This window comes from Nannobrachium achirus (genome assembly GCF_963921795.1).
Source record: "Nannobrachium achirus genome assembly, chromosome: 21".
Lineage (NCBI taxonomy): Eukaryota > Metazoa > Chordata > Actinopteri > Myctophiformes > Myctophidae > Nannobrachium > Nannobrachium achirus.
In genome coordinates, this window is record NC_137828.1 from 35800483 (window position 1) to 35813024 (window position 12542).

At 42.4% G+C, this 12542-nt stretch overlaps 1 protein-coding gene across 1 annotated transcript in view; it reads left to right on the plus strand.

Moving 5' to 3' along the window:
- Nucleotides 1-12542, plus strand: part of vipr1b (vasoactive intestinal peptide receptor 1b) — a gene marked incomplete at both ends in the record, with an annotated part of 106701 nt that overhangs the window by 31252 nt on the left and 62907 nt on the right. The window contains one exon of the mRNA XM_080751933.1: nt 11884-11984. Coding sequence (XP_080608059.1) covers nt 11884-11984 — 101 coding nt within the window. The remainder of the gene's footprint in view (nt 1-11883; nt 11985-12542) is intronic.

Genomic DNA, 12542 nt, shown 5'->3' on the forward strand with positions numbered 1-12542 from the left:
TTTTTGGTTCGCTTATTCACGTCGCTTTCGCTAATTCGCCGGTCTGGACAGAGCTTAAAGCTTTGTACACACCGCCGGCGAATTGGCGAATAGCGAATTAGCGTATAATTCGGCTTTTGTTTAAAACCGTATAAAGTCAATGGCAGTGTTGTACCCGAACGCGTTCAAAGAACGATCGTTCACGAACACGTTCATATTTTGGGCGAACGTGAACTGAACGTAATTGTTTTCGCTTGATGAACGATATTGTCGAACGCGGTCATTCTGACGCCCGTGAACGGCGTTCGTCGGCGTTCGTCGGCCGTTCATGCGGCGGTCCGCGCCTCCGCGGTCGTCTGTCCTCTCGTCTCTCTTTTCATTCACATGCTCCAATAGCACGCACTGTGCACGCAGGCTGCTCCTCGTGAACGTTGATATGCGGTGCTGTCTGCACTCTGCAGCTGCACTAGCTGTGAATCTCCTCCTCGTTACGTCTCGCAAACCTGACTACTTTGTCATATGTGTGTTGCACGGCGAAAATAGCTGATCTGCAAGCTCACAACGCGTTGCATCCACAAGACAACGTGAGCTTGTAGATCAGCTATTTTAACCAACGCGGAAACATGCTGTGCGCCAGGTTTAGAAACGTCTGCCTTCAGCCCTTCACAATAAGGGTGCAGGAAGACTGGGCACTGGGCAGTGGGCACATAAATATTGTGGGCACCTCAATGTTAAGTTGGATGAAATTATTGCTGTGTGTGGTTCTATATGGGCTGTGTCAATAATTTTGACAAATAATAGCATGCAGCAACGTCTAAATATATATATATATATATATATATATATATATATATATATATATTAGGGCTGTCAGTCGATAAAAAAATGTAATCCCATTAATCGCATGATTGTCCATAGTTAATCGCACGATTAATCGCAATTAATCGCATATTTTGTATTTGTTCTAAATCTACCTTAAACAGATATTAATACTCTATATACTATATATATCAACATGGGAGTAGACAAATAGCCTACTTGCTTTATGCAAATACAGCATATTTATTATTATTTGGAATAATAACAAATACTGTCCATAATAGGCCTAACAAACATATAACAACTTGAGAAAATATCTGCTTCCATTAGGACAGATTAATAGTGAAACGACCACCGCTCATCGAGGTGCTGCATGCCTGAAGAAGGTCTATGACCAAAAGCTTGCACTTTATTTAACTGAAAATAAAGAACATGATTTTGCACACTTTTGAGTGTGCAGGGGCTCCCTTAAATCTTTCATTAGGACAGATCTAAAATAAACTTGGCATTCAATCACTAAACCCCAGCATCCCTATTCAAAGGGGATATTAACCAAAAGTAGCAGATTTACAAGCTCATTACAAGATGCTACAAGAGCTTGTAGATCGGCTATTTTGGGTGAAGAGAGTTGGTGTATAAATATAACTCAAGTACAGTGCAACTCAGGGGTGTTTTACAAAGCAAGCATGAGGCATTAGAGGGTCTAAATTGGTTTAACTTAAGTAATATTGATACATTCTAAATATTATCAAAGTATTCTGAGGCACCCTGGACTGGTGTTATTGGGCACCCTAGTTCACTGAGAAACCCAGCTGTTATGATGTAGAGAGTACTAGAGACACTCAGCCAGACCTGCCGGATTTCAGCCGGATTTGGGCCATTGGGCCATAACCAGGCCCAGACAGGTTTGGGCCAAACCTGTTTGCTATGTGGGCTCTCTGGCCGTTGTTGCATGCATTTGGTGGTCACTGTTAGCGTGTTGGTGCGGGGGTCTGGGAAGTAAGCTACTATGTGCTTGTGTACAAGTTGGAGTGCTCCTGTTCTTGGGAGCATGTGTGTCTGGGGCTCGCGCTGTCTACAGATGTGCCGTTTCGACGCTTCAGTATTTTTTGTCTGTCTCATACATAGAGTTATGGGGTCTCATACTATGACTAGCCCTGCTGCTAGCCATAGGCTGCTAGCCGCATCACACACTGACTGACTGTTGTCTGCGCATTCGCTTCCTCACTCTCTATACTACAGAGCGCACCGAGGCTCAAACATCAGCTGCGTTAATCGCACGTTAAAAAAATTCTCGGCATTAAAAGGATTGTGAGTTAACTAGTTAATAGCGCGCTAAATTCGACAGGTATAATATTATATATATATATATATATATTTTTTTTTTTTTTATTTTATTTTAATAGCCAAAAGTATTAAAAAAATATATATGGTTAAAAAAAGAACGAAAAAGAACTAAGTTAGTTCATTTTGGGGAACCATGAACTTTAGTTCAAAATATAGAATTATGAACTATGAAATGAACTAGTTCATTTTAGAAGTTCTGAACTTGAACTTGAACTAGTTCGTTTTTAAAGTGAACTTTCCCAACACTGGTCAATGGAAGCATCCACACCAAACGCAAATTTAAAAAAAGCGAAAAGGCGTCTGTTTTTTATTCGCCCTTGTGTCAAATTTAGCGAACATTCGCTGGTGAACTCCTCTCTCTCTCTGTATTAAATCAAGCTCACTCTATCCTACTTAAAGAGAGAGAGAGAGAGCAAGGTCGAGGGACCTTCCCTTTGCATTGCTTTTCCGTGTCTCTCGTCTGTGTGGCTGCTTGGAAAAAGTACTCGAATGTCTACTGGTAAAAGCATAGTTTATGTTGAGATATGATCTCCATTATATTTATTTATTGTTGTATTTATTATGGACTGAATTATTGTGATGTTTCGTGAACTTTTATTGTGAAGGGCTGACCGGAAGGGCTTGTTAGCCCCAAGGTATTTAAGCTGACAAAATAAAACTTGCCACAGTTCTGTGCGAGCTGTGTTCCAGCCTGAAGCTGATGCCTCCCTGTGTGAAGTTATTTTATCCTCCGTCTGTATTTTATTCACTTCGAGTATTTTTGGTCAAACGTGAGATCGCTGCAGTGCTAACCTTAACAGGTTATGGGCCCAGGTAGTACCAAAAATATTGTTGAGGTGAAAAGTTTGTAGCCGTGCTAGGCTGCTAACATCATGGCCAGGTGGGCTGCTTCGAGTAGCCGTTGGACCCGGCTTGTTTTTGACGGAGATGAGGAGAAGTATGAACTTTGGGAGATGAGATTTTTGGGACATTTGTTACTTCGAGGATTGAAGAACATTATCCTTAATGAACCTGAGAAGTGTGATGAAGACAATGATAAAAATGCCTTGGCGTATGCAGAGCTGCTCCAGTGTTTGGATGACAAAAGTGTGTCGCTTGTTATGCGGGCAGCGGCTGACGATGGACGCAAAGCGCTCAGAATCCTCCGAGAGTACTATGCGAGCGAAGAGCCACTGCCTTTCTCCGAGTCCAGAACCAAGCTCAGAGGTGAGGACATTGAGAGGAGGCATGCGGTGGCAGCGGAGAAGGGCGACTGTGCCATGGGGGTCCAGATGAGAGTTTTTAAAGATGTTTTAAATACTATAGGTCCCGATATTTTAGCCATTATTAATCATTCTCTGTCCTCAGGCCTCTTTCCATCAAGCCTTAAAACTGCCTTGGTTCAGCCTCTCCTGAAGAAGCCGTCACTGGACCCCTTAGTTTTAAATAATTTTAGACCCATTTCTAAGTTATCATTTTTATCCAAAATTTTAGAAAGAAATGTATCGATTCAACTTATCTCTTTTATGAATCTTAACAACATCTTTGAGGACTATCAATCTGGATTCCGAGCTGGTCACAGCACAGAAACCACTCTGGTAAAGGTCACCAATGATCTTCTGCTCGCTGCTGACAATGGGGATTGCTCTGTGCTCCTCCTTCTTGACCTCAGCTCGGCATTTGATACAGTCGATCACTCTATTTTAATTCAGCGCCTAGATAAATGGGTTGGCATCAAGGACCAGGCGCTTGACTGGTTCCGCTCCTATCTCACGGATAGGAGCTTCTCAGTAGTAATTGGAGATGCCTCATCCTCCCAGGCCCCCTTGTCTTCTGGTGTCCCTCAGGGCTCAATTCTGGGTCCATTACTGTTTTACGCAGTTATATATCCCACTCAAGCCTGGCAACCCAAACAATATGACACGGATCCTCACCTGTCTCGCAGAAATCAAATGCTGGATGTCCCACAACTCCCTCCAGCTCAATGAAACCAAAACTGAGATCATTTTATTCGGCCCATCTCATTCCACCATCCCACTTCAGCCACACCTTGGTAATCTGTCCAATAACATCAAGACTTCAGCCCGCAACCTGGGTGTGATGTTTGATCCCGACTGTCTTTTAAAATCCAGATAACAAAAGTGGTACAGTCCTGTTACTTTCAACTGAGAAATATCTCCAAAATCAAGTCATTTCTATCATTTGTTGACCTTGAAAAAGTTATTCATGCCTTTATATCCTCACGATTAGACTACTGTAATTCCCTGCACTCTGGCCTCCCCAAAAAAGTCATTTCCCGCCTTCAACTTGTCCAGAACTCTGCAGCCAGGCTGCTGACAAACTCTAGGAGACGTGATCATATAACTCCAATCCTAGCTGCCCTTCATTGGTTGCCAGTACATTTTAGAGTTGATTTTAAAATTTTATTGATCACTTTTAAAGCCATGCGAGGCCTGGCCCCCAGCTATATTATTGACATGCTGGAACCCTACAGGCCACAACGCACCCTTAGATCCTCGGGTAGGGCTCTCCTGGAAGCCCCTACGATGAACCTTGTGTCTATGGGCGACCGGACTTTTGCGGCCCGTGCGCCCAGGCTCTGGAATGCCCTACCTCTGGATCTAAGGCTTGCTCGGTCAGTGCCATCTTTTAAAGCACTCTTGAAAACCCATTTGTACACCAAGGCTTTTCCTTAGATTTTAATGCCTCTTTTTTGCACAAATGTATGTACTTTTATGCTTTGGTTTTATTATATTTTTATTATTTTACTTTTGATTTTAATTGAACCGCTGTTGTTATATTTATGCATATTTTGTTTTTATGTTGACACTGTAAAGCACTTTGTAAACATTGTTTTCGAAAACTGCTTTATAAATAAAGTTTATTATTATTATTATATTATTATGAGGCCGAATGTGAAGTGGGCGACTACAGGTGACCGGCGGCGGTGTTACCGATGTCATGTCAGAGGCCATGTCGCAAAACTTTGTGATCGCCAGCAGCAGTGGTGCGGCCACTGCCACAGTTCCACACACCGGTATGCAGCCTGCAGAAGGAGACAGCAGCAGCGCCAGCGGGACTGCGTCAAGAGAGCCTCGGACGAGTGCAGCGGCGGTGGCAGCGTCGGCGGCGACAGCAGCGGCAGTGGCCGTCGCAAGTGCTCATTCCGAGTGAGTGACGCTGACGGTGGTGGAGAGATTCAAAGAGGACATCGTGTCAAGAAGACGGGTCTAATGGTCGACACGAGAGCGACGTCCCACATCATCACGGACATGAAAAAGTTCTCGAGATTCGATGACAGATTCCAGCCAGAGACTCATCGTGTGCAGCTTAGGGTGGATCTTAAATTACCTTTTTTTGATTTTCTTGAGTCTTACCCCCCAATTATGTTCCTATGTACAAAAAACTGCTTTGGTTAAAATTTGGTTGAATTTCAAGCATATTTAGAGGTAGCTCAATCAAGTCAAAGATTGTACATTTTATTGGTCAAAATCGAATTGCACTGCCTGCACATTTAAGTTATATATTACACATTATTCTTATACTATGCACAGAAATTATATTTTTTAAGCTTACAAATCTAAACACAAATCTGATTACATGTTTGTCATATGTCAAAACAGAATTAATGTATTGTAGGAAATAGCAAAGCAAAGAATGACAAATTGCTATTTTTCAGGTAACGTGGAGAATGACTTTATTGCACACTCTTCAGTCATACTCACAACACAACAAGCACACAGCCCCACTTGTTTACCCCCAAAACCCCTGAAAGTCACTGCAATATACTAACTTAGTAGTTACTGATCAATTAAAGTTGATTTGCGGCTATTGGGATACTTGTGCCGATGGTTCTGCACAATTTGCAGCAAGTACTGGAGTTGGGTCTCATCTTTGGTGATGAGACCACAATATTCCTGTATTAGGGCAACCCCACGCTCTGCATGATCATTGACAACATTGATTGTCTTCATTACAGCCAGAGCTTCTTGGTAGTCCTCCCTGGTCTCCCACTCATCGGGATCAACATCAAGGAAGTCATCTGGGAGATCCATCAGTTTGAAGAGCACCTTGGATTTGGGAGATACAAAACCTTCAATGTTCTTCCTTGCAACTGTTCCAAGGTCAACAGTGATTCTCTTCATATGCCCCTGTTCATCCTCTTCATTTCCATCTTTCATGGCTCTCACCATCAGCCTCTTTGTTTGCGCACTCACTTGACTGTCAAACAGTGCAAGTCCGACGATCTCTGGAGCCAAATACCACAAGTGATTGGAGAACTTTTGAGAAGCAGCTTTAGACACCTCAGGATTTATTGATGCATATTCCAGCAACGATTTTAACAGTTGCAAGTCATTTAGTGGAGCGCTGACAGCAACAGGTGCCATCATCCATGCCTTCACATAAATGCAAACTGCAAAAATGCACAAATCAATGCATGCTTTTTCTTCCCTGCGGGTCAGTTTGAATTGGCCATGAAACATCCAGAATGGCACCTGTTGCTGTCAGCGCTGTTTGACAGTCAAGTGAGTGCGCAAACAAAGAGGCTGACGGTGAGAGCCATGAAAGATGAAAATGAAGAGGATGAACAGGGGCATATGAAGAGAATCACTGTTGACCTTGGAACAGTTGCAAGGAAGAACATTGAAGATTTTGTATCTCCCAAATCCAAGGTGCTCTTCAAACTGATGGATCTCCCAGATGACTTCCTTGATGTTGATCCCGATGAGTGGGAGACCAGGGAGGACTACCAAGAAGCTCTGGCTGTAATGAAGACAATCAATGTTGTCAATGATCATGCAGAGCGTGGGGTTGCCCTAATACAGGAATATTGTGGTCTCATCACCAAAGATGAGACCCAACTCCAGTACTTGCTGCAAATTGTGCAGAACCATCGGCACAAGTATCCCGATAGCCGCAAATCAACTTTAATTGATCAGTAACTACTAAGTTACTATATTGCAGTGACTTTCAGGGGTTTTGGGGGTAAACAAGTGGGGCTGTGTGCTTGTTGTGTTGTGAGTATGACTGAAGAGTGTGCAATAAAGTCATTCTCCACGTTACCTGAAAAATAGCAATTTGTCATTCTTTGCTTTGCTATTTCCTACAATACATTAATTCTGTTTTGACATATGACAAACATGTAATCAGATTTGTGTTTAGATTTGTAAGCTTAAAAAATATAATTTCTGTGCATAGTATAAGAATAATGTGTAATATATAACTTAAATGTGCAGGCAGTGCAATTCGATTTTGACCAATAAAATGTACAATCTTTGACTTGATTGAGCTACCTCTAAATATGCTTGAAATTCAACCAAATTTTAACCAAAGCAGTTTTTTGTACATAGGAACATAATTGGGGGGTAAGACTCAAGAAAATCAAAAAAAGGTAATTTAAGATCCACCCTAGTGCAGCTGGCTGACGGTACGAGTTGCAGTGGCGTGGCAGAGCGCAGAGGAGATGCGGAGGTGATCCTGGTCGACAGCAGGGGCAACGCCACAAAACCACCTTGAAACAGGCGTTGTACATTCCCACATATTCGCAGGACGTGTTCTCTGTGCAAGCAGCAACCAAGAGAGGTGCCACTGTTATATTCACGAAAGGTAAAAGTGTTCTGAAGTGCAGAGATGGAACAGAGTTCAACATCTATGTGCACGACAGACTGTATTACTTAAACACAGTGAACAATGTTGTTGATGATGTTGATCAGTGCAATGGTTGTTACGATTACGATATGCAGAAAGTGGGATCAATGTGTTATGCCTACAGACAGGATAAGACACGTAATTCAAGATGTGACAAGGGGATTTTTGTGGGGTACAACACAAATAGCCCAGCATACTTGGTTAATTATCCTAGCAACAGTGGTAAAGTAAAAGTGCCAAAGAGCAGGTTGGTGAAGACTGTAGAGTGTAGAGCAACAGACACAGACAGACATTAGTTGCAACTCAGGGGAACCAGATTAAGTCTGTGACTAAAGGTAAAACCAAACGTGTCCCACCTAGAGCGAGGATACAACCCGATTCAAATGACAATGTTGACTATTGCTATGGCCTGAGTGGTATTGAAATGAATGAGAAAGCCGAACCACTGAGCAGGAATGGTGCATGTTTAACCCGACTGCCTGAGGGCAAGAAAGCAGTGGGGGATAAAAACTGGAAAAGAAAGAAAAAGTGTTCATTTTGCTTGAAGTGATGATCTGATTATTTGAAAGTAACCTCTGGTTATTGTAGCCAACATGTAAATGTGGTATTGATTATGACATGGTGCTTGAATTTTATTATTGAAAAAAAAAAAGTGTATTGAGGTTATGAGATGATTATTTCAAGTATTTGATTAACACGTGTATTTATTGTGGTGATGGTTGTAAAGAGTTGAGTTATATTTATTGTGAAGAGAGGAGAAAAAAAATCTAATGTGAGATCAAGTGGGGGTGTTGAGATATGATCTCCATTATATTTATTTATTGTTGTATTTATTATGGACTGAATTATTGTGATGTTTCGTGAACTTTTATTGTGAAGGGCTGACCGGAAGGGCTTGTTAGCCCCAAGGTATTTAAGCTGACAAAATAAAACTTGCCACAGTTCTGTGCGAGCTGTGTTCCAGCCTGAAGCTGATGCCTCCCTGTGTGAAGTTATTTTATCCTCCGTCTGTATTTTATTCACTTTGAGTATTTTTGGTCAAACGTGAGATCGCTGCAGTGCTAACCTTAACAGTTTATGTATGTTTTATTGTTAATTTATATCTGCAAAAAGACTAATGTTTTAAAATAAATCGCTGGGTAGTGGGTATTAAATACAATAGGATCCGAAATGTAGTGGAGTAGAAGGAAAGTACTGGGAATTGGACTCAAGTACAAATACCTACAAGTACAAGCTACTCAAGTAAATGTACTTTTAATTACTTTACACCACTGCTGCTGCGAGCTGCCTGTCTGTGGGGGAACGGAGCGGAGGGGGAACGGTGAACGCGTGTTGTCTCTTCTGTGATGTGATGTGTTGTGTGCGCCGGTGAAGACTTATATATATTATATTCTTCTTTTTCTTTTTATTATTTAATAGGCTAACAACCACGGCTAGGTCATCATCCCTTGAGGATGTAGTTTCCATTGTTTTATTTGTTTCCCCGTCCGTTCTCCTCTCTCCTCTCTCTCCTTTCTTCTCCTTTCTCCTGTGGCTACACAGGCAGATATCACCCCCTCGTATTTAGGCGAATTAAGCGAATATTATACGCATATTCGCGTCGCTTTTTGGTGTGTATGGAAAAAGGCGAATAGCGAATTCTTCGCCTTTTTGGTTCGCTTATTCACGTCGCTTTCGCTAATTCGCCGGTCTGGACAGAGCTTAAGAAATTGATACAGCTCTGGAGGAAAAAGCCAGGATTTCATGGTCTTTGCAGCAAGATGCTGTGGTGTTTAAAGTGATTCAGTACTTTCACAGAAGCTGGGTTCTGGGTTAAGGGAGGATAGGGACATTAAAGGGGAAGACAACCCATTTTCAATATTGAAATATGTCATTAATATACCTTAGAGGAGTTGTGTGGAAATAGAAAAAAAGTTACCCCCCTTTTGTGTTGCCTAGAACTGGAGGATTCATTTTGGGGTTTGTATTGTAAAGTACAACTTGATGACATCACACATTGTACTTTACAATACAACCCCCAAAATAATAAGGTATATTAATGACACAGTTCAATATTGAAAATGGGTGGTCTTCCCCTTTAAATAAACAGAGAGCAAAACAAGTCTTACAAAGCTCCACCACCCACGTCCTGGGTGCATCCCCCCATTCCAACATGCTGCCATTCCGACATCCCCCCATTCCGACACTAACCCTAACCCTAACCTCTATGGAAGTGCCGCCACTCAGACAATTAGAAGTCAATGTCGGAATGGCAGCAGCATGTCGGAATGGAGAGCGGCCCCCGGTTTCCCTGCATAGGCTATCCATTGAGAAATCTCAACCCTGGTGTCGGGTAGCCGGGGTAGGACACTGACAGGTTGATGTCAATAAAGTTATTTGAAGCAGACAATCCGCATTGGATTGGACTATTGTAGACTCGCCATGTCCACCATCTCTATTGTAGTTTGAACATCAATTCAGCCCTGTCCGTCGGGAGAGAGACAGTTATAGACTGTTACTGCTGACATTGGTGAGATGTGCATGCATGTTTGTGCATGGGAGGGATGGGTACACGGCTCTGCGTGCATATGTACATACGTGTTTGCATATTTATAGTCTACATATAGAATTGCATTTTTCATTTTTTTACTTAACATCCCTAACATTCATTTACTTCAGGTAAAGTATTTGATTGGTGCGAAATAGATTTAGAAATGGAGCTATTTGGATTTGGGTAATTTTTATCGACTTTATTTTTATATATTATTTTTTATTTACTTTATTTTATTTACTATATTTTTATCTACTAATAATATAAAAAGAAATGGAAAAAAAAGGAAGGAAAAAAAAGCCCCCTCATGTATTAGGGCAGTATGAGGCACCAGAACCAAGCGCCAGTCTTTTCGATGAATCTAACATGGTAAAAATGCGAGTTTGAAGTTAAGGCTCGAACACACTGCCCGATTTTTTGAGCCGATTATGCTATCGCCGACCAATTTTGGCGCTCGCTGACAAAAACGGTGGTCTGCCGCAAGATCGGGCTTTGCTCGCCGGGGTTTTACTCGCTGTGTGTGAAAAGCACTGCGAGAAGATCCGTGCACGATTCCAGCGGTCGCCGACAGCTTCCCGAGCATTTCTAGATAATAGCAGCTTTGATATTTCGCTCTTTCACTCTGTCACAGGGCATCCCTAGACTAGTGCGCTCTCTCTCTCTCTCTCTCTCTCTCTCTCTCTCTCACTCTCTCTCTCTCTGTCAAATGGAGACGCACGGAGCGGAGAGAGAAAGAAAAGGAGAGAGAATTTAACATGAGAAGAGCTGGAGAGCCTGGTCTGGAGAGGGCATTATTATGCAGCGGACCGACCAGCGTATAGATCACTAGTAATATTGCTGTTTCATGACTTTCATCATAATAATATAGATGCCGTTTCATAGCAATATAAAACCAACGCATCTAACAATATGTTGATAAAACCACGCAGCAGCATGGCTGGTGTTATTATGGAAACATTGAACAGGTGCGGAGTGCGGTGTGTGTGTGTGTGTGTGTGTGTGTGTGTGTGTGTGTGTGTGTGTGTGTGTGTGTGTGTGTGTGTGTGTGTGTGTGTGTGTGTGTGTGTGTGTGTGTGTGTGTGTGTGTGTGTGTGTGTGTATCATTAGCGTCTTGTCGGCGAAAACCACAACGAGCCGATTTCAAGAAAGTCACTCGTGCAGTGTGAAATACTCTAATGATCTGATGACTCGCCGACCATGCAAAATCGTACAGTGTGTTCGAGCCCTTACAATGGGTTGTGTGTCTGATAAATATATCAAATATCTAAATACTGAATGGAGCAACTTAAAAACTGTCTGGGTCTCTCAAAAGCCTGAGCAGATGATAAAATGACAAAAAAAAATGTTTTGTAAAATATCCCTACAACTGCATTTCTGCTTGTCTGAGATAAAAGCATTAGATCGATGAACGCCATCTTCAGACGCATCTCAGATGGGTTTCAAACCACAGTAGCCTTCTCACAGTAATATTGATTTGTATTCAAACCAACTTGGCCAGAGGGTAATCTCAGGGAATTATTTATACTGATTGAATGGCCAATTGGCCATGACTTACTGATTGTATTTTTTCCTCACTATAGGTAACCTTTCCAAAACCTGCACGGCAGATGGCTGGACAGAGATGCATCCCATTGACATCGCAGTGAACTGTGGATACAATCTCAACAGCACTGGCGATGATGTGAGTGAGACCAAAGTGACACTAATACAGTTATGCAAAGGGCACACTGTGAATGAACCCAGCAGCACAGCAGGGGGCCATCTTGAAGGTGGCTTAAGTACCATGCATAGTAGTACATAAGAACCGCAGGAATACATAAGCAACGGAGGGTGAGAGAAATCTCGTCCGGTTGATCCGGTCTGTCTCCCAAGCCTCCGTACTCCGGATGATTTAGATCCGTATACGGACCCTTACGGACAGCTCCCAACTGGACGGACTGAATGTACAAGATGTATCCGTAGCAAGAAGTACCCACGGCCACCGTTATAAAACATATAGGCGCAGTATGAAAATTACTTTAACTCTGCTCTAACAGCGGTTCTCAAACTGTGTGTCCAAATAATAAATATATTTTATCAAGAAACGGAAAAAAGGTCGTTACACAACCACTTGAAGAGGACGCCTCGACTCCTCACTCACTCACTCACACACACACACACACACACACACACACACACACACACACACACACACACACACACACACACACACACACACACACAAATTTGTACCCTCACG